Source organism: Malaya genurostris, chromosome 3 (assembly GCF_030247185.1).
Source record: "Malaya genurostris strain Urasoe2022 chromosome 3, Malgen_1.1, whole genome shotgun sequence".
In the NCBI taxonomy this organism is placed as follows: Eukaryota; Metazoa; Arthropoda; class Insecta; order Diptera; family Culicidae; genus Malaya; species Malaya genurostris.
Window position 1 is genome coordinate 276,545,472 of NC_080572.1, and position 25,807 is coordinate 276,571,278.

The 25,807-nt window shown below is 37.9% G+C and overlaps 2 protein-coding genes across 5 annotated transcripts; one reads left to right on the forward strand and one right to left on the reverse strand.

The window, feature by feature from the left end:
* Nucleotides 1-1,717: 1,717 nt before the first annotated feature.
* On the reverse strand, nucleotides 1,718-19,315 carry LOC131435221 (TOM1-like protein 2). Of its 2 annotated transcripts, XM_058602884.1 has the most exons (8): nucleotides 18,650-19,314; nucleotides 8,227-8,678; nucleotides 8,083-8,163; nucleotides 7,845-8,014; nucleotides 7,319-7,786; nucleotides 7,194-7,257; nucleotides 3,054-3,104; nucleotides 1,718-2,969 (listed from the first exon to the last, which is right to left on the reverse strand). In XM_058602884.1, the coding sequence occupies exons 1-8, from the start codon at nucleotides 18,717-18,719 to the stop codon at nucleotides 2,754-2,756; spliced, it is 1,572 nt and encodes a 523-aa protein (XP_058458867.1). In that variant the 5' UTR covers nucleotides 18,720-19,314; the 3' UTR covers nucleotides 1,718-2,753. The 2 variants fall into 2 exon arrangements, with proteins under 2 accessions (XP_058458867.1, XP_058458868.1); XM_058602885.1 differs by lacking the exon at nucleotides 3,054-3,104 and having other exon boundaries at nucleotides 18,650-19,315.
* Nucleotides 19,316-23,965: 4,650 nt separating this feature from the next.
* On the forward strand, nucleotides 23,966-25,804 carry LOC131435905 (cytochrome b-c1 complex subunit 2, mitochondrial). Of its 3 annotated transcripts, none has more exons than XM_058604175.1 (5): nucleotides 23,966-24,030; nucleotides 24,088-24,189; nucleotides 24,328-24,470; nucleotides 24,531-25,578; nucleotides 25,640-25,804. In XM_058604175.1, the coding sequence occupies exons 2-5, from the start codon at nucleotides 24,145-24,147 to the stop codon at nucleotides 25,724-25,726; spliced, it is 1,323 nt and encodes a 440-aa protein (XP_058460158.1). In that variant the 5' UTR covers nucleotides 23,966-24,030; nucleotides 24,088-24,144; the 3' UTR covers nucleotides 25,727-25,804. The 3 variants fall into 3 exon arrangements, with proteins under 3 accessions (XP_058460158.1, XP_058460159.1, XP_058460157.1); XM_058604176.1 differs by having other exon boundaries at nucleotides 23,973-24,030; nucleotides 24,111-24,189; XM_058604174.1 differs by lacking the exon at nucleotides 23,966-24,030 and having other exon boundaries at nucleotides 24,037-24,189.
* Nucleotides 25,805-25,807: the final 3 nt, after the last annotated feature.

Genomic DNA, 25,807 nt, shown 5'->3' on the forward strand with positions numbered 1-25,807 from the left:
GTCATCGTGTGAAACCCAATTGGGATACGTTCACTCCACTTAACTTCTACTTCTATAACACTGGTTATAGGAACCGGTAGTATGAAAATAAAACATAAAAAGAGCTCAGTTAAGCCCTACCGGCCTCTCCAACCCCGGATGTTGGAGCGTAATGCAATCAACATTTCACTCACAATCGAAAGGTATCATAATATACGGTTTGATACAACGCATACATACATACATGTATAAATATATACAGGCACCAAGGCATACTGACGTACACACATATATACATACATATACACACATGTGTACATACATATACATATTTACAAATATGTATTTTACACACAAATATTGTAACATTGATTAAATAGTAAATTCTAATAGATAATAATTCTAATAGATAAATTCGAATAGATTTTAACTAAATTCATTGTGCCAATAGTCATTTCATTAATAGAGTCACCATATTATTCTACCGATTACTCGACTTTCAATAAATGAATTGTGATGAAATCAAATACAAAATCTTTGCTTCATCTCTGATAAGCAATACCGCATAAAAGTAGTTCAGAAAATGTACGATATCGCTGTTATAGCGACGCGAAATACTCCTAACCTCATCTCATTCTCGAAGTCAATCTATCGAACAGACACAACAGATCTCGCTCTAACCAATGGTTTTCATATATGAAATGACTAATGGATTTGAGATGAATAGGGGTGCCGTCACCCATTTTCTATCTCTTTTATTGGTCGATCGTTAGTCCTGAGCTGAAACGGTGGCTTTTATTACCGTTCTTGCATTCCACTTCACTTATACTTCACTCACATATCACCTCATCCATCAGATCCCACACGAGCACGACACAACCTCACAGAATAAACGTCAAAGATGAACTTAATTCACCATTCAACTATTCCGTTATCGTGTGAAACCTGAGTGGGGTACGTTCATTTCGCTTAATTTCCACTTCACATCGGTAATAAGGGCCGGTAGTATGAAAATGAAACATAAAAAAGAGCTCAGTTAAGCCCTACCGGCCTCTCCAACCCCGGATGTTGGAGCGTATTGCAATCAATTATTCAAATCGTTTCATGCCTCACTCAATAAACTCAATAATTAAACTAAAAGTTATAACACATATTTATATTAAATTGTAACAATAATTAATCGTATCTGATGATGTTTGCAATACCGTCAAGCCCATCAACCACGGAGGGTGTTTTAGAATGTAGTTCTAGAACTGAATTCAAAATACAGTTCCCTATTGCTGCTGGTTGAAGGCGACTGCTCGCAACGACGTCCGAAAGACGAATGGGAGCACGATCTGAACGTTTAAGGCATTGTTCCACGCAGGAGTTCTGTCTTCGCTGCAGTTTGTGGAAGGTTCTCACCAAAGACGTCCAAAGCACTAGAACAAATGATTGATTTTATACAACGGTTTAACTTTGATACTTTTAAAGTTGAACATTGGGATTGATATGCGCCTGACTACCTCGAAAACCGTCGTCTCGGGTACGAGAAAAGTAAGAAAGCGAAAAGAGTTTTCTTCATTGTTTTCAAAAGTGTGAGGAAACATCACTATTGAGAATATTCCTTTCTATAAAAATGCACTGGTTGTAAAGTTGTACAATAATACAGGGTCTTTCGGGTATGTCTAACGAAATTCCAGGCTGTGATACTATCAACCACAGATAAGAAGTGTTATCGTTTGTAATTCAATAGCTTTTGTAGTTTGCATATATTAATTACGTTTTTTGTTAGTTTTTAATAATGCCTTCTCGTTCCTCCATATTAAATATAATTTTGGTGACAACGAAAGCACGTAGAATCTGTTAGACTGTTATAAGAATTCAAAGACATTGCAATCTTTCAATATTGTTCAATATTCGTATTGTTTCACCGTCGACTAACAAACAAACAATTGGCTTGAAATAGGAATAAGACTGGTCAACCGAACAGTATATTTTGTAATCTTATGACTTTAATATGGCTGTGCTGACCACAAATGTAAAATATTTGAATTCTAGCGATAGGACTTGCTAATTTTTGGTTCGTATAAAATAGACTAACATAAAGTTTTTTCCCCTGGGAATGGTCCAAACTTAACTTTGCGTCGTGCTTCTGTTAGAAAGCAGATTGGTTTGTTCTTTTTTTTTTGTTTATTCCAATGCTTAATAGACCTACTCATCGCCTAAAATACCACAATAAAATCAATGCAATTAAAATTTTTGGCCTAAATTACGCCAACACTAGCGTTTGTTTGTGTGTGTGTGTTTTTTAGTTTTTAGTCGTAGTTTTATAATAGTTGTTGTAACTATAAAGACTGCATTAAGTGAGTAATGTGCTGAGTCTTGTATTGTTAGGTGTTGAGAAAAAACTGGTAAATCGTTTCATTATAATTTCCTTGTAAATTTACGTACGCTTTCTAGTATTTGAATCGCTGATACACAGCTACAATTATATTTTCATCTGGTACAGTAAAATTTTATCGTCACTTTGGTGGACCAGTAAATGTGTAAAACAAAGAACATAAATACAATTATCATACATAAAAAAATATGGCGCCTTCGTGCTTTTTTTTCTTATACACCCTACAAACAGGGTGTATCCGAACTGTACAATGAAATTAATAAATGGAAATAAATTAACTCTTTTCCTCTATACTTTTGCTTCTTTTTGCCCATAAAATACATCTATCACATACAACGAACCCCACCCAGCTCAGTAATTAAAGTAATAGTCATATTTACGTCCGATTGATTCAAAGTGCAAGAAGTCCTTCATCTTCGTCCTTTTTCTTACGATCCTTCGCTGCCCCGGTATTGCTGCTACCGGTTGGAGCAGAGATCGTCGGCAGGTTCTCAGCAACGGCCGCGCGCTCGGCAAGGAATTTTTCGAACTCTTTACTAGTAAGACTTTCCTCAGCGCCCGCATTACCTCCACCATTCTCGGTAGATTCGATGTTGTCGATATCCTCCTGTTTGGATATAGGATGATATTGCGATTAACGACTTTCATTTTGATCTGTCGAAGGAACAAGCCGGGCTTAACTACAACTTACCGGATTGCCGAGCCATTTCTCCATTTCATCGAACTCAGTGTCACGTGCGTTCTAGCATGGGACCGAGCAATAGTGTATGATGACGTTGGTTTGCGTGAATTGATGAATAGACAACACGAGTACATGTTGAAATAGTATGGAAAACGCCACCAAGAATATAAAAATAACACGACACAATGTTCAGAAAGATGAGGTACAATATCTAATTTGCTGATTATATAATTTTTTTTACCATTACCTATGGCGCATAATATGAAATATAGCATCTGTGTTTGTGTATTTGTAGTGTACTGATAATAGTGTGCAATTTGGATTTGTGTGCCGGCGAACGTTTGTCGACAGCCAGGAGGAATAAATCGACAGTCGACCGCCAGGAGGAATAAATCGCAAAAAAAAAACCGAAAAAATTAGCCAACTCTCTTCGTCCGGATATCACAAGCAAGCTTGAAGCGTCTTCTTGCAAAAAGGTGGATACTACAAATCAATCGGGATAATGAGTGAATCAAGTCGACGAGAGAACGAGTTCCGTTTTGGAAGCATTTAGCATCTTGCTATTATGGAACAATGTTCATGGTCCGCGACCAAAGTCCAGTGATTGAAGTAAGTCTCTGCTTCCAAAGAACTTCAGCATGTTCAGTCGATAAATTCAGTGGATTAATAACAAAAAATCAAAATTCGAAAACTGGCGGGATTTTTCTCCTAAAAACTAACTAACCAAAATCAAGATACCAACGTTCATAAGAATGCAATCAACTAATTTCAACGGTGACCAAAGGTGACGGACCGTCCGAATCGTACTTGAAAACTGCTTGGGAACTTGTTAACATTATGCTGATGAATTCCATATCAGAAATTGTAGAAATTAAGATTCTAAGCAGCTGCTTATTCAAAACGACGAACCTGAAATCTTTGGATATATTACTTCTTTTTCAAAGCAAAACATACTTGTCTACCTGTTTAGAGATGAAACTTTCAGCAAGAGCTTTCAAATCGGTAGGAAAATTTTAAAATGCTTCACCTTTTTAACGATTTCTTATAAAAAGGGAAAAATTTATTCGAAAAATCATAGTACAAGTGGAAGAAAAAGTTTTTACTCTGAGGTGGTAATGTTGATCTTATTTTATTGAGCGAAAACTAATATTTATTCAGAATGGAGCATTATACTTGGTTCAATGCCATTTTTGAAATGCCCGGAAATAACAAATAAAGTACTCGATCGTTAAACATTCTAATTCTCATGAAAAAAAACATTACACTGGCTTTCGTTCAAAAAAAAAAAATTGGTTCGAAAAAGACCTAACCTTACTCAATTTCACACATTTCTGAAGATTTTCCATGTTTAATCGTAGTTTACACTAAAAAAGTAGTAGTAATCACTTTAAAATCGATATTCTTCTACTACTTTATAAACGAAAAAATAGTTGCAAGTCACTAAAACCGATATGAAAATTTTCGGAAGAACCCTCCTTTTCTTGGTTCCATTTTTCATTGGCAGGTGTCGCTACCGGTATTTCAGTTTTGCGACAATGTGCCAATTGATTTACATCCCATTTAGACTGTGAACCATTTCTCGAATTATTTTAACTTTTAGTTAAAATTTGACAGTCGACCAGCTATTTTGTCATTGTCAAAAATAACCCTGCTCGGAAGCATGGTTATTCTTACCAAATCGATTTTCCGACACTGAAAAAAATCTTGCCAAAAAATTCTAATTTCAGACTTTTAGTAACAATGCCTTCTGCGTGATTTATTTTTGTACTGTCAGTTAAAAAAAGTAAAAAAAAAATTCCAATACATTGCCAAATGAAATAATATTATCTCGAAGTTCTTACGTCCGCTGTATTGTATTAATTATTATACCACTTGATATCATTTCATTTTCTGTGCAAAATAAACCCAAATAATTTTCCATCCGTCAAACTTTGAAATGAGCCAAAGTGTTAGATAAATTTAAATGCTCGACTGTCAAATTTTAACTAAATGTTCAAATAATTTGCGATATAAAATAATCAGTTCAACATTTGAAATTTTTTAAAACTCCAGAATTTTGTGAAGTTGGGGTGCTAGGAATGGTAGGGGTATGAGTAGGAAACGGCTCTAACTCACACTTCTACTTTGTCATCCGACGCGGATTTGAGATTTAGTTTTTGTTTCCTTTTGCTGTCTATCTGTATCAATCTCTTCAAGTGTTATGTGTTATTCATATGTAGGGTAATTAGTTGACAAAAAAAATTCCCCGGTTAGGAGTTAGCTACTGGTTTGAGTCCCGTCTATACGGCAACATTTTCGTGCTTTTCATCACATAGTTGCATTCGCATGTCATTTTTTCAATCTGTTTTCACCGTTCGATACTGATCAAATTTAAAATTGAATGCCAATCGGAGGCATGATTTATCTTCAATATATTGTGTTCGAGAACCCAATTGCCACTGCTCCGGCGATTGGGGTAGCCATGTCATGAATTAAAGTACGACACTGTCTTCTTTTGACTTCAGATAATTTGTGCAGAGCTTGGACGTATGTTCCGGATCATTGTCTTGTCGAATTGTCGAACCCCATTCCAATCAAGGTTATGCCAGATGGAATAGCATCGCGCTGTAGGATGTGATGATAATGTTTTTTCTCATTATCACATCGATTTTAATCAAAGAACCGACATCATCATAGGAAAAACAGCCCCATGCCATTAGTGAGCTGGCTCCAAACTTCATAGTGACCTTCAGTCACTGAATTCAGTAATCCCTAAAAGTGTAAGTAAATGATATGAATACGACACTTCTCGAATCTGAATCGGTGTACCCAATCGAAGGATGATAAAAAAAGTTGTTTATTTTGATCTTATGAAAAGACGTCCCATAATAAAGCAAGACGCATTCACGAATAATTGGTCAAAGCTGAGCCACTTAGAAATTTCAACACATGGAAACCTCAGTTTACGTTAGTTGTTACAACTCTGGTAACTGCTTAGAGTGTGTCATGGTTGGTCATTTGATTACCCTTCTGGCTAAGTGACCAGGATGACAAATTAAAAATGACGCTTTAAAAAGAAAACCAGAATTGTTTAGCCATACAAAATTTTAACTAATCAAATTAAAAAAAAAACTAAGTTTTGAGTTGTTCCACAATCACGGCCTTTTCCGTGTACACGACAAGAAACTTCTTAAACCGTCGGTGGTCAAAAAGTCCACGTTCTAACAAACAAATTGCGTCAATAACAATAAATTCTTCCAGCGTTTAATCGAGACATCTTTCAAATGTCATCTGTAAGCACTTGAGTAGGAAAAACATGTTTTTTTTATTGGTACACAAGAGTGTTTGGTCATTTTTTAGGCATATTAAATCGAATTTTTTGCATCGATACCTTACAATGGATGAAACAAGGACCAATCATCATACGCCTAAGTCAAATCGACAGTCAAGTGAACGGACAGTAGCTGGTGAAAGTCGATCAAAGACCCCGAAGGTTGAAACATCAGCAGGCAGGGGCTAGAGCTAGGGCTCTGTATTTCGGGAAGCGAATCGAATTTTGGTAATTGATTACCTTGTTATGTTAATCGATCAATTGTGAATTTTACACATCATTATTCTAATCGTTTGAAAGTCTAAACGGGGATAAAATGGTCGGACCAAGTGAAGTGAAAAAGAAATAATCAGGATCAGAATAATGTACCGTCGTTAAAATGACTAAATTCCATGAATTGGAATTCGAATTGATATCGCATACATCATATTCGCCAGATTCAGCCCGCAGTGACTATTTTCTGCTATCAGATTTCAAAGAAGTTTGATAGAAAGGTGTTTCTATGGAATGGTGAGGTCATCGTGGTGTAGAAATGTTGATATGCCGTCGGAACAATTGTAAAGTGCTGTTTCCTATGTCAGACCAGGGATTTGTGTAAGTTGCTGTAGACTAATAATCAGTTTATTAGTCTTCGTAACTAGCATCATGTGCGGAGTTGTTTTCAATTCTCAAATTACACAACACGCACAAATTGTAATGTATATGTGTGTCAGTCTGATTACTTTTCCCATTCAAGAAAATTGACACGCATAGGAGATAAAACGTAAAAATGCACACATACACAAAACACATCGTAGCAAAATGGAACCCAAATAAAAAGTCAACGTCAACTAACTTACCAAAGTAGTCACTCTCGTTTGACCACCTAGCAAATCAACCTTGGTGCTGTCTTTTGCATTATCCCTAGAAGAAAAAAAATATCAATATTTACCCAAAGCCATTAAACTAGTGCAGAATGACTCACCCGGTAGTATTCCGAGACTGGGCGAGCATATCGAACTCGTCGGAAACAACATCGGGAGGTGGGGCTTTTTTGTTGGAATTAGCGGTGGCCGCACCGGATTGCGCCGATACGCTGTTCAGCTGTGACAGCTGGAAGGTAGCAGTAGCGGTTTTTCCTAAACTCAATCCGGCTAATTGTGAACCAATTGCAGCAGCACCACCGCCACCACTGGCTTCATCGCTAAGATCAATCAATGAATCCTTCTTATCGGTCGGTGGTACCGTGTCCGTTCCCTGTGGAACTCCCATCGCTGCACCCAGGATAGCCGATGGAGTCGTTAATGAGGCCGTTTTGGGATCTCGATTCTTCTCGAACCGAGCATGCCGTAGAAAAAGATTGTTTAATTCATCGTTAAGCCGCAGTAGCTCGGCCGTGAGTTCATCGTGGTGGACTTTGCCTATCAGATCGACGATGCGATTTTGCATTTCTCTGGAAAAAATGCTTTGTAATGCAAACGGTTTAGCGGGTGAATTTGAAAGAAGCCTACCGGCAGGTGGTTACCAACTCGGTTAACAACTGATAGTCCGAGGGATCTTCCTGGCCAGGTTTTAGTTCCGTTAACATATCACCTAAAACGGTCATGTTCATTGTAACTATATCCAGCTCGGACTGAAGCTTGGCAATTTGTTCCTGTGACATCGCGGAAGGTGGTGGCATCTGAAACGAGTCAATTTTGATTGAAATCCGGTACCGGAATGTCTTAGTCGTGCAACGTGCAATCTTACAGCTGGAGAACCAGGCGTTTGGGAGGCGTGATGGGGTGAAATCGATACGCTGTTCTCCGTGGCGGCTCCGTCCGGAACACTCTTTAAAGAAAAGAAGAAAAGAAAATCAGTATCATTCAGACAATGTCTATTTCTAGCAAATACCCGTTGCGGAGTGTAAATTGGTGCCAGTGAATCCGGATCGGTAGCCGGAAATTCGATGCCTTTGTTTTTGAGTTCCTGATAGACAAGCACCACCCCGTTAAGGTCGGGCTGCGAACGGAAGGCATCTGCCCAAATCTGAATCAGGCTCAGTACCTTCTCCTGCACAATAGGTGGCGGATCGTTTTTCGGGCCAATCAGTTTGACCAGCTCCTGAATAAATTCCTTGTTGGCCACCAGAACGTGGAAAGCCTTTCCGCAGTTCTTCACGCATGTTTCCAACACGGTCAGAGTGTACATTATGACCGTATAATTTTTACCGGCATTCTGTGTGAGACGCTTGCGTATCGCCTTCATCGCGTCTCGTGCCCCATCGGACGATTCGGAGATCATATCACATATTTCCATGTTGAGGGCCCAATTTTCTGAAGCAAGACTGGCATCCGTGGCTTGCTCTGTAAAGTAGGAAATGTTGTTTATAGTACGTTTAATTGTATCACCTGAAAACTAGTCATCGAATGCGAAGCGAATCCTGTGATAAGATAAAAAGTTTGTCTGACAAGCGATAAGATAATGTTGATACGATAAAAAGTTAAACTGGCGCGAAGAAAGGTTCTAGCCAATTATTTGAGGCGTCTGCTTAAAATGCTTCACATTTTCTAGTAACTTTTTTAAAAAATATGTTTTTGTATAACGACCTTTTAAACAATATCAGTCGAGTGCAATTTAGAGGTCACATTTTGTTAAGTAGGTAATTTCACCGAAAACCGTAGTTTATGAGTGTCGCCGATGCGTTGGCTACAGCCAAAATAAAAAGTGATAGTTCTTCTGCAGACACAACATCTGTCTAGGTTTAGGTAAAAAAGACTGACACACTATGAGACTGATTGGGAAATTAGTATTCTGCAGATTATTAACTAATTGGAAGGTCCTGTAGGAATCAGATTGTCTATTATCTCAAATGGCCCAGATCAAGCATGACTTTATATCAGCGAAACTGGCTCAGAAGCTTTTATTATTTATAACTATAAACTTAAAATTAAACTTGAAGATTACTATAATATTTGCATTTAACAAAATTGACAGAAATTGCCAATTTTTTCTGGGTTTATCTTTCCCCGCTCTAACGAAGCTCCGCATGTAGCATCAATCATAGTAACCCATGGGTCAGCACTCAGCAGATAACATTTGACAGCGGAGGTGAGCTCCGAGGTGAAATTCATTTCAAGTTCCCCTAAAAGACGCTGCTATGACTGACAATCAGCTAGAAGAGGATGTTAAAGACGCTCTTCTTTCGCTCCGGATTGGCCGTGAACGAAGAAATGTATAGTACGAAATGCCTGCCGGAAATTGAGTCGTTCTTCAAGAAATACCATAAGGATGAAGACGAGGTATTCTGGCCGGATCTGGCGTCGGCCCACTACTCGAAGAGATCGTTGGAGGAGATCGAACGGTCTCCCAGCTGCATCACATTTAGAATTTTCGGGCCAACCTGAAGCGTAAGATCTATTCCAACAATTTTTTCGCGAAATGTCAGGAGGAATTGATAAATAAAACGAAGCAAGAACTCAAAAACACGCATGTTTTCGTCCACCATGACAAATGAACCGGTTAACTGTCGGAAGGCCGCTCGCAAGGACATAGAACTTTTTTTTACAAGTAATCTTGAAAAATTATCTTGAATGGGGTATTCATGAAAGCAATTATCTGTCTAAGCTTTTTTGACTTCCACATATAGAAAGGCTATGCATTCACTGGAAAACCGACTTTTTAACCGAGGCCCGGAGGGCAGAATGTCACATACCATTCGACTCAGCTCGACGAACTGAGCAAATCTCTTTCTCTCTCTCTCTCTCTCTCTCTCTCTCTCTCTCTGTGTGTGTGTGTGTGTGTGTGTGTGTGTGTGAGCGTATGTATGTAACAAAAATATGCACTCACTTTTCTCGGAGACGGCTAAACCGATTTACACAAACTAAGATTCAAATGAAAGGTCTCATGGTCCCATAGCCTGCTATTAAATTTCATTCCGATCCGACTTCCGGTTCCGGAGATACAGCTCACATTATCGAAATGACGGAATGCGCAATGAATCGTTACTCGACTGCATGATTTTTCAGTGCTCGATCGGTTCAGTACTAGAATTTTCACCTGAATTGGCTGCTCGATCAACCCGATTGACAGTAAAATTATAAATGTCATTGAATATTCGCTCATTTTATGAATGTGTTAGTGTAAAATTTAGGCGACTTAAGCCATTGGACTACACTCCAGCTAGAAAAATGGATGATACTGACTAAGGTAGGCCGTTTTATTAATTTCCAGCGAATTTTAACAGTTTATGTTGGAATTCTAAGAAGAACTGGTTATTTACTAGTTCTGTATATCCGAAATACATGAAGATTTAAATGTGTATTTTCAGTTAAGTAATGTTTTCATTCAAAAATAAACTGAAAATCAGCACGAAAACGTGCAAAATCGGGAAAGAAGAAGAAGAAGACAAATTGACAATTCAATCCTCATCTTCTCACTCAATTCTGACAGATTTCCAAATCAACCGGTTGTAGGCGAAATTCATTCGGAATCGGTTGTTGCACTGGAGTTGGAATTGATTCGGAATTCTACATGATTTCCACATGTCATTCCGAATGAAAATTTCTCACCGATTCGGAATTGATTCGGAATCGATTCGGATCTGATAATGTGGGAGGATGATATGTACCAAAAAATGGAAAAAATATGCACTCACTTTTTTCAGAGATGGCTGAACCGATGTTCACTAACTTAGATTCAAATAAAAGGACTAACAATCCCATAGCCTGCTATTGAATTTTATTTGGATCCGACTCCCGGTTCCGGAGTTACATGATAATATGTGAAAATTAGAGCAAAATTGTGTACTCATTTTTCTTGGAAACGGCTCAACCGATTTTTACAAACTAAGATTCAAATAAAAGGTCGTATAGTTTCCTAAAAAATTTTAGAACTTTTTTTCCGGTTCCGGAACTAAAGCGTGATAAGTAGAAAATTACCAATTTCATTAATAGTTTTTCACAAACGATGGTCAAAAACAGGCACAAATCCCATAAAAATGTCTGATAAATTATTCTAGTTTGCAGAGCATTGTGATTGATTGTGGGATAAAAACTCAATTCGGTACTACTGGTCTCCCACTTTCATTTTCCGGAAGCACCAAAAGTGGTGAAGGAAAACTCCAAAAATAGAACTCACTTCGTTTTCCCTGCGATGTTTGAACCGATTTTCACAAATCATGATTTGAATTTAAGCTCATATTATCTTTAAAGCTACTGTGAAATTTCATCCGGGTCCAAAGTTTTCAAATCGCCATATAGATTGACAATATGCACAACACCGCAAGAAGAAGAAAACACAAAACAAACGATGCATGCTTTGTTCTATTTCGTACATGCTATGAAGGAATCGAAACGGTGAAGGATGTCTGCTAATGGTGTGTGGTATTGGTAAAAGACGATGCTGCGGATGATAAAAATTCGGACTATTCTATGATAAGTGCGATTGAAGGAATAAACTAATGCCATTGAATTCAAATTTATTTGAAAAATATGCAATTTTCACAGCCAATAGTGCAGTAGTACCGTGTCGGTGGTGTTATGATGTCAATAATAATAATAATAAAAGTAATAATCCTACTAACATACATGTTTTATGCTGCTGATTCATGCTGTTTAGCTTGACTTACATATGCAGAAGTAACAGGAACGCAGGTTCGCTTCGTTTGCTAGATTTTCTCTAATTGGTTTAATCGAAATAAAGCGTGAGATAGTAAGTCTAGGTTTAACTAGGTTCAAAACTGTTCCAATTTGTAGGTCATATTTGTTGCTTCGGCTATTCCGGTCATCTGAATCCAGTTTCGAAAAAATTTGAAATGGTGATTAAAAACTGGAAGATGGTCTCACTCGCTTTCCTTCAAGCTGGTCACATCGATTTTCACAAAGGTTCAAAGGAAAAGTCTTACTGTTTCATACGGAATTCTCAATTTGTTGTAGATCAAAAAAATCCACACGTTAATTTTATGTAAAAAATCACCTAACATAGATGCCAAAAATGGCTTTGTCATTGGAGTTTACGTAATGTTCTTAACAACCATCGGATCATGATTGGACATGAAATGGACCGCATGTCAAAATTATTGCTGTTTTCACATATTTTTCATGTATCACGTACTTACTTGAATTCATTATACCAACTATATGTTTATTTTGTGGTCGGATGCAAACGCAATATGGAGTCTATTGAAAAATCTAGAACGATCTACATAGACCAAATCCTTTTTCACCCTTCTAAGGTATTTATCACAGTGATAAGGTAAATAATTGCTCATTAGTTCCATCGACAGTTATGAAGTCTAGCTAAAGCAGAAATATAGTTTATAAGTTATTGTTATTGTTATTGAGTTTACTAAATGGCTCTACGAAACAACTTATTTGCATGAAAAATCGGTATTACGCGAATTCCGTGTACCAAAATTACGAAACTAAAACACAACTCAATATTTCTTGTCTACAATTCGAAAGGCAAATCCCATAGGTTGTGTTCCAGCACATCAATCTTCTAAGGAAACTGCACAACGGAAATTGTTGTCAATCGCAATACATGCATCTCAACCCGTAGAATCAAATCAATCTGATATAATTCTAACAGTGGATTAACTAAAGCACATATGTAATTTATTTGTTTTTAGTACCTCTATATTTACTATTAGGATTCAATATAGAACTTAGTAAAAATTACATGAAAATAGTGTAACTATTACATAAAATTCTGGTAAAAAGTAAGTTCAGATGAAAGTAATTTTACAGTACAATTTAAAAAAAACCTCGTGTAAATTGAACAAAATTATTCTAAAGAATCTACGAAAAGAGTCACGTAGGGATTACGTGATACAAATGTTGATTAAGAATTCATGAGTTCATTCTGTGTCACTTACACTGCACATAAGTATTACAAGAAAAGTTATATGGATAAAAATCACATACGTTTTCACATAGCATTGGAGTGAGGATTTTTCTGAGTGTAGGCTAGCATTTTTTTTAAGGTATGACTACGTCTTTCTTTTTTTCAATAAAAATTTTTATTCAGCCTTTTGCATATAAGCTTCACGTGTCCAATTGGCTCATATTTTCGTTACATACAAATAGTTTTTTTACTATTGGATCTTGTTGTCACCCTTTTTCTAGGTGAAGCGGCGCTTCCATTCCCATCTAGTGAGGATTGAGGGTCACTTTGTCCGTAGCTCATCTTATCATCCATTACTTCATCGTCGGTGTTGTATGTGGTTTCTGTTTTCTTTTCGTTTTCCTTGTTGATCGAAGTCTTGGGCTCGATGATAATTATCATAAATGCGCCTTGTTATATATTGATTGCAGTTGATGGTTTGAGGCTGAAGACATTTTTGAAGCGGAGGTACCGGGTTCACTGAACGGTTATCCTTGTCTTTGACATACTGCTCAGCTGATTCTCATATGTAATCAGCGTTTCACACGGATGTCTCCCATGGATGTTGCATACGTACCACTCGCACGCCATTCCGAATACCGGTGACAAAATACCCGCCATAGTTCCCTTTCGATGGAAATAAGTTCTCTGTACTGCGACATATTTTCTCGAACGAACTGATCACTTGTCATGTACACGTACTTCTATGACATCGTTCATCACGTATACAAGGATTTTGTATTTGACATTGTCGCACTCTACGTTGTGTACCTCGTTGTTAACCGAGGCGTAATTGTAATTGCATCTCTTCCACGTTTAAACATAATGTACAGAGTTAAACGCCTTGCCTAATTGAATATCAATTACATTATTAGCGTCTAGATGCGTTCGTTCTTTAAGTAAGATTTAAATTTCGTTTGCTGCTTGGTCTAGCTTTGCAGCGCTTTAAATCAATACAAAATGGAATTTGGTCTTATAGGCCAAGGCTCTATTGTTCATTACACTGTACTATCTTTGTTTCTGTCGTCTCGACCGTAAGTAATTTTCAACTGTATCGGATGATATGCGAACACGAACTGACTACGTCTTTCTTCACTATACTCACCCGGGATCATTTTCAAAATTTCACAACACGAAAGTGTAACGAAATCACTCCAGATTTGATTTCTAAACAAGTTTTTCCCGGTTTGAATATTTCCTCTAATTCTTTCACGAAATGAATGGAAGAAGAAAGGTGTGAGATTGTTGTTAATACCACGTTTATTACGTAAACATTGATTAAATGGGGAACGAAAAGATCCAAACCTATTCAAAAAATCACCCGAAATCTATGAGTTTATTCATGTTGCATGTTTGATAGCTTCAGTCTATGCTAATTAGTGACAATACGGGCCCATTTCAATGAGCGGCTCTGAACCGAACGCTCTTATTTTATTTATTTATATTTTATTTTGGGGAGCAGGGAAAAGCCCGAAGGAGATGAAATATAGCAATCTCTCTCTCCACAGGCATAAAACCTCCTCATCTTTTGTATCAACAGATTACAATGATCCAACAGATACATTTACGTTTAAAACCAACAGTTAAAGCTAAACCACTAACTCTATAACTAGTTGATGACACAATATTACAGCATTACAGAGCAGCTTCCTTGAAAGGCGAGATAGAAGAGAAAAGCGGATATAAAGATGGAAGAAGAAGGTTAGTTGAGGGAGCAGTGAACGAGCGTGGACGAACGACGGGGTTAGAACCGGCATGTAGATCTAGTTAGTGAACAAGAGCCGTAAGAGCCGGTTGAATTGGACGCCTTATTCGCTCTTTCTCAATAAACGTCAATGTGGAGAAGCGGTTCGAGAGAGTGAGTGTGATAGCCACGGAAATACATAAGTGGTACTTGGTTTTGCACGAACATGACATAATCTCACAAAATGAACAGAATTTTTTTGACAACCGACGATGGTTTGTTTACAATTAGGTTTTGCACGATGGCCACTCGAATTAGGTTTTTTACCGACACAGCTAACCTCAATCGGATGAACACATTTTGACAGTTCAGCAGTACTGTTTGTAAACAGAGATTTTTTTTGTTTGTTTATTGACAAATTGGATCAGACCAGTTACGGTCCGTATCGCCTAAATAAAGTTTTAAAACATTTGTTCACGATTGAATACGGCTTGTTTTTGAGATTTATTATAGAAAAGTGACTAGCTGCAAAGTGTAAAGATGATTGTTTTAGATGTGCTCTTCGATTTTTGTTTAAGCTTGTTTGTAAACAGTACCGCTGAACTGTCAAGGATGAATACTTGTTCATTTGTGTCGTCACGATAAAAAAACCTAATAAACTACCGATGAACTGCCGATGAATCAAGTTCATCCTTTGATAGCTATCAGTGGTTTGTTTACATATCTACTAACACGTATTCAAATTAGAATAAACGCAATGAACACATAAACAAACCACTGATAGCTGTCAAAATTGATTCATTTTGTTCATTTTTGTGATGTTATGTCATGTTCGTGCAAAACCTGATTTAAAAGTTCATCAGAGGTTCATCGTTTGAATTTAAAACGCATACGGGGCAATCTTTTTAGTTCTTTTCACTGTGGAATAGCGATCCATCCATTCCGGAGATATAAGTCCCCCCAAAATGGTAAGCCGAGTGGCATCCGACGGAATCATTCCAAACAAAAACTGATGCAGGTTAGTGACCAGTTTTGCAGGTTCTTCTAAATACTCATTTTTTTCGAGCTGATTATTAGTACAGCACTAATAATTATCAGTTCTAGAAGTACTTTCTTGTTTCAGATGTTCTTCTACTTTTCCTTTTTTTTTTTCAAAATGAGTTACAATAAGGAAGTTAATTACTATAGGCCTGGGGTGTCCTTTGCTGTATCAAGCATACGTCTCCACATAACTCGGTCCATGGCTGCTCGTCGCCTGCCACTCAAGGCACGGATGCTTCTGAGATCACCCTCCACTTGATCGATCCACCTTGCTCGCTGCGCTCCTCTTCTTCTTGTACCAGTCGGATTAGATTCAAGAACCATTTTCACTGGGCTGTCGTCCGACATCCTTATGACATGCCCAGCCCATCGTAGACGTCCGATTTTAGCTGTCCGTACGATGGGTGGTTCTTCTAGCAGCTGTTGCAATTCGTGATTCATACGCCGTCTCCACGTTCCGTCTTCCATCTGCACTCCGCCATAGATGGTCCTCAGTACCTTTCTTTCGAAAACACTTCGTCCTCTGCCAACATAGTTCAGGTCTCGTGGCCATAGAGAACAATCGGTCTAATGAGCGTTTTGTAGATGGTCAATTTCGTGCGTTGGCGTACTTTTCTCGATCGAAAGGTTTTTCTGAGTCCAAAGTACGCACGATTCCCTACCAAAATACGTCTATGAATTTCTTTGCTGGTGTCATTATCGGCGGTCACCAGTGAGCCCAAATACACGAACTCGTCAACCACCTCGATATCGTCACCGTCTATCAATATTCGTGGTGGGAGGCGTAGTGTTTCTTATCTAGAGCCTCTTCCTCTCATGTATTTTGTTTTCGACGCATTTATGGCCAGTCCGATACGCCTAGCTTCAGCTTTCAGTCCGATGTAGGTTTCCGTCATCTTCTCAAGGTTACGTGTCACAATATCAATATCGTCAGCGAAGTCAAAAAGTTGTACGGTCTTTCGGAAGATCGTGCCACTCGTGTGGATCCTCGCTCTTCGAATCACACCTTCCAGGGCAATATTGAACAAGATACAAGAAAGTCCATCACCTTGACGTAGCCCTCTCCGAGATTCGAAGGGACTCGAGAGCGTCCCAGATACTCGGACGTAGCACATCACTCTATCCATCGTTGCTTTGACCAATCGCGTCAGTTTATTCGGGAAACCATATTCGTGCATTATCTGCCATAGCTGTTCTCGATCGATTGTGTCGTATGCCGCTTTGAAGTCAATGAATAGGTGATGCGTGGGTACGTTGTATTCACGACACTTCTGGAGTACTTGTCTTATCGCGAATATGTGATCCGTAGTGGCGCGGGCTCCAGTAAATTCCGCTTGGTACGGCCCTTCGAATTCCTTAGCTATTGGTGATAGACGACGGCAAAGGATTTGGGAGAGTACCTTGTAGGCGGCGGCCTTCAGCAATGTGATTGCGCGGTAATTGCAACAGTCGAGCTTATCGCCCTTTTTGTAGACGGGACATAATACTCCATCCATCCATTCCTGCGGTAGAATCTCCTCCTTCCAAATCCTAGAAATCATCCAGTGCAGCGCTCTAGCCAGTGCCTCTCCTCCATGTTTGAGCAGCTCGCCTGGCAACTGGTCATTGCCCGCGGCTGATCACCAAAAATGATAAATGATGACATTTTTTCATCCAAATCCAGCTCAAATACGAAATGCTCTATTACTCTGCTAATATGACTGATGACAACAAAAGTAGATGTATATCGAAAATATACTTGGCTTCTTGTTTGCCTTTTTCGTTCATATTTCATGATTCGTGTAACTCTAATTTCTAGCAGCGTAATGAAAATCACTGCTTTGGAACCAAATAGCGTCTGCAAAGCGAAACGATGTCAACAGATAATAATTGGATTGTTACTTCGTTGTTTAATTGGCCCGCTCTTTATGAATTATTTCTGCTTCCGAAGTTTTTTGTTTGATTAATGTCGCTTTTTATCGTAATCAGAGGTGCACAAAAACTGGAAGCATTTCATTTCAATTAGCTCTTCTGTTTGCTACAGTGACAACTAACTTTGAATTCGAATAAATCTCAGTTAAGCTTTGAACAATCTCGATGAGAATAAAGGATGTAAAAATATGCGCTGTAGCTTCGCCGGTTCCAGCAAACCATTTTTTACGAGTGTGAATAACTGTCTATGAAGGGTTCTTATTCAGTTGGAAAAACATAGCTAAAATTTTTCGGGAATGCATAAGTAAAGTAAGTAAGTAGAGCTGTACCTTACGACTGCCTAGCGGTTCTATGTAGTTAAACTGCAATGGAGCCCTAGCAGTTTATTGTGAACTGATTTGCAGAGACGAGTTGAAGAGAAAACGTAAGCAAAAAAAAATGTCTACGTTTAAAGATGGAATTTTATTGGATTTCATGTAGATTGTTAAGATGATAGTACATAAAACAATAGCAAAATTCGATAACGATCTACGAACACTAGGTGGTTTATCGGCTCTATACGTAAGAAACTCCACAAGTTCTAACCTACCCACACTCAGGAATCATCATATACCACACGAAGGTGATGAACTAGGAATCAATATATCAATCCAATTTTTTTTTTTCGAAAGACGACTACTAGCGTAAATTTTTATCAGCAGACTATTTATATTTCTTATCATAATTGTAATTTTATAAGCAAACAGTAATCTTTCTGACAACTCAAGTTCGAACCAAGGAGATAATCTCAGTGAAATGTTTCAAATGTGAACCTACCTATTCTTTGTCCGACCGGTGTCGAAAAGGGATTGCCACCGAGGGCACTGACGTTGAAAAATGAAGTCATTTTCCTGACGAGTCAGATCAGCAATACATCTACCAAAACTTCCGCTGCTGAACTAATCGAAACTATTCAAGCATCGGTATACAAATCACTCAAGCACAGTTTTTTTTCTATAATGGTCACTTTCTAATCTTTATCTTTTAACTTTCGCAAAACACTGCACTCACTTGGCTGATTAGCTTTTACGCATCAAACTTGCACAAATGTTACTGTGCCCTTGATGTTTAGTTTACACATAGAAAAGGCGATCATCAAACAACATAATGGCATGGCTATTTAACAAGAGCTATGAATCATACTTTCACAACAGGAGAAAAACAAAACCCTATACTTGTCAGCGTAGTTGACAAGCAGTGGAACAGTTCATTATGGAGAAAAACATTTAGATCACGCCACAGGATAGTTTGTGTCGTAATGTCGCACTTGAAGTTCTAATTAAATACGTTATCGTTAGGTACCAGCTGACCGAAATGTTTACAACGTATCATCCGCGTTGATCCCTACAAATACTGAATGGATGGCACTAAATAAGATACTAAATCGAAATGAACTGCAGGATTCAGTCAGCAGAAAATTTTCTTGTTTTGACAGCTCGAAATGCCTAAATGCAGATGTCAGTCGTATATTTATGTTACTAAAACTTTTTTTCGACAATGTTGGCAAACTTGATAAATTGCGATTTAAATCCAGAGCTGCCATTTGTATAGAGAACATGTGCAAAAAACTAATATGCAACCATATACAGATCTCACGTTATTTTTCTCTGATAACATCCAATAAACCATCTGTCATTTACCGCTTTGAAAAGTGATTCTATGCTCGCTATGAGTAAGACATAACTGTGATTAGAGTGACTATAATCAGAGTGGCGACAACTGTTCGTTTGGAATGACAGCTCCCAGTTCCAAACGAGCAAACGACCTGTCAATTCAATGTAAAGCTAATGGAATGTTTTGAATTGTTGCCAAAATTACGGATGAGATGTCGTCACTCTGGTTATAGGCACTCTAACTGTGATGAAACCGAAAATTTTTTTCTTCTTTCGTCGGGTGGTGAAATTTTAATTTGCATGCAGCCATGAAAACAAATGAAAAAATCTGCGTTTTATTACAAAAATCACAATTTCGATATATTTTCATTTTTTTAGAAGAGTATAAACTTTTCTACACAACATATAAAAAAAAACAGAAATCAGTCTAGTGTTTACAAAGTTATGATATCACTAAAAAAAAATTTCCCATGAAAATCGAAGATAATCCATTTTTGAGTAGGGACTTTTTGTGGACGTGGGCGGGAAATTTTCATTCAGAATTCCATGAGGAATTCAGTATGAAATCCGAATCATTGCGGAATCCAGTGCAACAACCGACTCCGAATGAATTTCGCCTCCAACCGGTTGGTTCGGAAATCTAATGGAATTGAATGAGAAGATGCGGATTGAATTGTCAATTCGTTTTCTTCCTATTCTTTCCACTTTTTTTTGTTGAGTGTAATGAAATGACATAAGTCGCCTAACTTTTACACTAACATATTCTAGTTTCATCTCGAATATTTTTCTTTGAAGAAAATCGACTCTGAAGCTTAGAAAAATTATGAGTACTCTCCCCGGTTGCCAATAAAACCATTTGTAGTTTTGTTCTGTTATTGTTTCATTAAAAAAATACTTGTTTTTAAATATATTTTTTTGAAATATGAGCTAAAATAAAATTAATAAAATTTAAATTGAGTGTTCAGCCACAAGTGGTGACTTTTCAGTTCTATTATATACATGATTTGGTTATTACCATTAAGACATCATTTGCTTCCGTAATTCTATTATTTTTGTGTAGGAAAAATTGTAAACCTTTTTGTATTGTGTAATGGGGAAAAGGAACTATTATACTAACTTACTAACTAATACCACAGAGAACAGAAATCTAAGTGGTGATTTCAAATTTAACGGTTATTTGGCAAAGTGTTCACCAAGTTGCTACTTCGCCAATAGGGGCGCTTCGAGCAGCCCAGCAGTCGCTGGCATGGCTGGTCTGAAAATTTGTTTATAAATTAATAATCGTACTGACACTAAGAATCTTCTCAGATCGAGGCTCGAACATAGGACAACTGGCTTGTAAGACCGACGCCCTATGCATTAAACCGCCAACCCGGGCGCTCATTTTGCAATACAACCGTTAAATTTCTCACATTCATTGAGATCTTCATTGGATGTCTGTTCTCGTTGCTTTCAAATTGCAAATATCATCATCGCCAGTAGGGAGTTTTCTAAATAAAACTTGATGAGGACCGCCCGTAAAAAAGTAAACCATTGATTTTACAGCATAAACAATTGATTCACAATTAGATCTATGGGTTACAATACATTTCATTGTATCTTGACAAGATTTTTTTCATTTCCAACGATTCAATATATTGTCTCCACGATTCTACAATTGAATTTATTGTACACGTGGTGTTTCAAACAATATGTAAACTGTACATTTTATTGTTTTCCAAGAAAACATGCATGAGAAAATTTTATGATTTGAATTGTTAGGTTACTTAACAACCTATACATTCTATTGTAAAAAGCATGTTCAAAATTAAATGAATAGTGTATAACAATACATTAAAATATTTTTCAATGGTCAAAGTAAAATTGTGGAAGATTTTGTAACAGCAAATCGTATTGTTTTTCTACAATATTTTTTATTCGGGCGGCTATCCTAGATAAAACTTGATGAGGACCAGTCACTATATCCAAGGATTTGCCATTTTAAACCCTGAACTAAACTAGAAAAATACGCTAATCTAATTTGAAAATTTCTCACCTAATCCTACACGGTCCTCTTTTGATTCTCATTAAACTTTTCTAAACTTACTAAACCCGCACCAAAGATAAATAATAAAGATATGTATGTGCTTATAAATATTTTTAATAAATGTGGTTCGTTCCCGGTATCTTCTGAAATGACCGCACTCACCGCTTGGTGGAGCGCTAGATTAATTGCATTGTTATCATTTCAATCAAAGTGTGCCATAAAATTTCAATATATACGAATGATCTACCGAATCGAAAGGGTTCTCACGGTTTGACATTTGCATTATGAATGCGATGATGGGAACTCAGCAGTGCAAGCAATTTATCACCATTGGTGCCAGTTTCACGGAGGACCGTAGATGTGCGCCAAAAAAGATCGTGACTGTCATGTCTGGAAATTTGTTTGTGCCCGCACTATCCCTTCTAAACATTTTCAATTCCTTTTCAACTTTTTTAATCTCTGCAATTTTTTCTAATCTTGCTAAACCCGCAAAAAGCAAAGTCCTGGTATTACCTTTTGTAGAATTTGGCCTTTCTGTTTCAACAGACTTCGCAGCCGATTCTTAGTGTACAGAATCATTGCATGGCTAGTACTACCCAAGTAACATTTTTAATATTAATAAATACTTGTAGCTATCTTCAATGCTACATAATAAATCTTGCATTAAAACTTTAAACTCCACGAAAACCTACTGAAAACCTCTATAAGAGCATGTTCCTGCCAAGTGGACCATTCTTCATAAGGTTTATTAAGCAAAGTGAAGAATCATCATAAAGCTGCGTTAAAACTTCAAATTCAAGAAAATTTTGAAACCAGATTTACGATCAACATTAAATTTATTTGGATGGAATAAATTCCACTATGAATCTTTTTCACTTTTCTTGATTATATGTGTGTCATATCTGCTTTGTATGCAATCAGTAACAATTTATTGGATTTTATTTACAAGTTTGAGGCTTTTACCGAACGTAAAAACTTCATGCGCTTTTATTTTTATCGTGAATGTATGGATAAAAATAAGAATTATACCTAATCGCCTTGAAATAAATACGGTTTTTGCGAAAGTCTCCATGATTTATGAAAATTATTTTCTTTGATTTATCGTCTTTTTGTATAAAACTATTTCGTGGCGATAAAACTTGTGCATACGTTTTGAAAATGAATCATAAAAGTCCATCATACTTCCTCGTTTTTGCATTTCGAAGTTTATTTGATGTCAATAAAGGCTACGGCAAAGAACATCATAATGGCAGCCATGAAATTTTCTTTAATGCAAATTACACTTAATCTAAGAAGCAATAAATCAAATAGCCCACAACAGGAGTGTCATTAATGTACTTTAGAACCCTCAAATTTGCTATGAGTGAAACTGTCATTCAATGAACACGCACACACACAAATCTAGATTTATGAAAGAATTTTACTGGCAATAATGTTTTAAAGAAAAATTTTTAAAGCAATATTAAGAGCGTTTGCATGGTTTTATTCTAGTAAAAATTGATTTATTTTTAATCCAGTTGTTAGTCTAGGTAAAAGGTTTTATAGAAGCTTTAAAAACTATGATATTACTTGTCAAAAGCGACTTTTATTATAGTTGTTATAAAACAAGTAGTGATTAAACAATCAATTATGAAACTCCTATAAATTATAATCAAAACCATAAGGCATTCGAATTGTTATTTGGGTATGGATCCTACTGACACTAAGAATCCTTCCAGGTCGGGGCTCGAACATATATACGACAACTGGCTTGTAAGACCAGCGTCCTATGTATTGAACCGTCAACCCGGGATAAACCCGCACAGACCGCAATTTTGCATGAGTTCAGACAAAATTTAGAGTGAGTTTTAATAATTCATCCGATATCATGAATAAATTCAATCGTGTAGATTGATGAGCATTTCAAGTCCCTGCTAGGCCGCCATGTTTTCGTGACCATCATCTCTTCCGCAAAGACGAAAACAACGAAGAAGTATATAAGTTCGTTGTTGCTAAATATCTGTGATATTTAGCTGTGAAAGTTGATTTTTTTTTATGTTTGATTATAAATGTGATATCGTTATGAAACGTGCGCTGCCAAATTGTAATACGGACTTTCACAATCAATGAAGTGTTGTATTTTACTTCATTTTGTTTACTTTGCTCTCACTGACTTGCTAGCTTTGATGGCCCCGAAGGACTGAGATGTTGGTTACGATAGCACTAGCTGGAGCGCCTTATTAGCGGCCCTTACACGAGCATTAAAAATGTCATTTTAAATGATGACTAAGTAATGATGTATTTCAAATTTGTTAGAAATCTCGTCATTACTGCACCATTACACGTTCATTAAAATGATATTATTTTTTACTAATGACATTTTTAATGACTCGTGTAAGGGCCGCTATTGTTGCCACCGAGCTGGAGCATTTCGAGTTTGGTTTTAAATAGTTGGCATGATATAGCGATCAGTTTCTTTCAGTGTATTATTCAAGTGATTCTGTCAGATTTCGTCGTTCCGTCACCAGCGCGAGTGTCGCGTAAGTTTTGTGTGACTGCGATTGATAGTTTCCGAATATATTCTAATCGATTTTCAGAATTTCCGTTTTCGAAACTTCAGACGCATCGAGTAGCATTTTCATAACTCCCATCTAATGGCATCTGTTGTATCGAAAACTCCGTTGCTTCGTGCAGCTGCGGTAAGTATCCCTTTGACAAGAAAATTTTCACCCCTTCATAAGAAAAAAACTTCAAACTGTTACGTAAATATACTTGTATAGTAGGGGTTGGAAGATTTAATTATTTGCCTCAAATTGAAATATGTTATGAAATTTTAGGCTCGCGGTTATGCCGCTCAGGCACAGGCAGCAGCCGCCAGTCGTGGTTCCAACGAAGCTCAAACCACCACCCTGCCGAACAAACTGGTAGTAGCTTCAGCCGAGCCAAATGCAGCCGTAGCTCGTGTTTCCATTGTCTATCGGTAAAAGATTACATCTGGAGAAGGTAAATAAATTCTGCTAACATATTGGTTTATCTTCAGAGCCGGATCTCGCAACGAGTCCGCCGAAAATTTGGGAGCTTCGCATGTACTTCGTGCTACGGCGGGACTCTCCACTAAGACCGCTACTGGGTTTGGCATTACGCGCAATTTACAACAGGTCGGTGGGTCACTAACGACGACTGGTGACCGTGAATTGATTACTTACACGGTGGCTGTCACTAAAGATCATTTGGAGACCGGTCTGAAATATCTCGAAGCTGCTGCTACTGGTCATGTATTCAAGCCTTGGGAATTGGCTGACATTACTCCACTGATCAAGGCGGACATTGCGCGTATTCCAGTTCAAGTCCAGGCTGTCGAAGCCTTACACAAGGCGGCTTTCCACACCGGGCTGGGTAATTCGGTGTTCTGTCCGAAGTACCAAGCAGGGAAACATTCATCTGAGACGATGCTACATTATGTTGCTGCCAATTGTACGGCCAACCGTGCGGCTGTATCGGCGCTTGGTGTCGACCATCAATTGCTAGTGGGATTCGCCCAGAGTTTGGGCTTGGAATCGGCAGCATCGGCTGAAGGCAAATCCGAGTTCAACAGCAGCGAGATTCGCCATGAACGCGGAGGAAACCGTGCTGCAGTAGCTGTTGCAACACAAGCCGTCGGATGGAGCAACTTGAAGGAATGTCTGGCCTACATAGTTCTTCAGTATGCCGCTGGAGCAGGTCCAGTTACAAAGCGAGGCGGTAACAATGGTGCTCTCACCAAACTAATTGGAAATGATGTGGCAACAAGTGCCCTTTGCTCTTCATACACCGACAATGGTCTGTTTGGATTTGTCGTTGCTGGCAACACGAAGGATGTTGGAAAAGCGGTCGAAGCTGGAGTCAAAGGACTCAAGTCTCTCAATGTGAGCGATGCTGATGTTGCTCGCGGTAAAGCTGGAGTACTGGCATGGGTTTTGAGCTATCTAGAAGATCAGTCCACGTTGTCGTTTGATCTTGGTGAACAGGCTGCATTGCTGGGACAAGTATATGGCAAATCCGAATTGGCAGCTGCTATCAATGGAGTTTCAACCGGCGATGTCCAAGCGGTAAGAAAGAGCGCGTTTTCTTTAAATTGAACTACCCACATACTTATGATACATTCCACAGGTTGCTCGGAAAGTTGCTTCCGGTAAGTTGGCTGTCGGTGCCGTCGGAAACTTGAGCAGAGTTCCATATCTAAGTAACTTGAACTAAACGGGGATCTAATCCCGGTAGCGGCTATGTATATCGATCATTGTTACTGTGCAAAATAAAACTATCCAATAAACCACACCT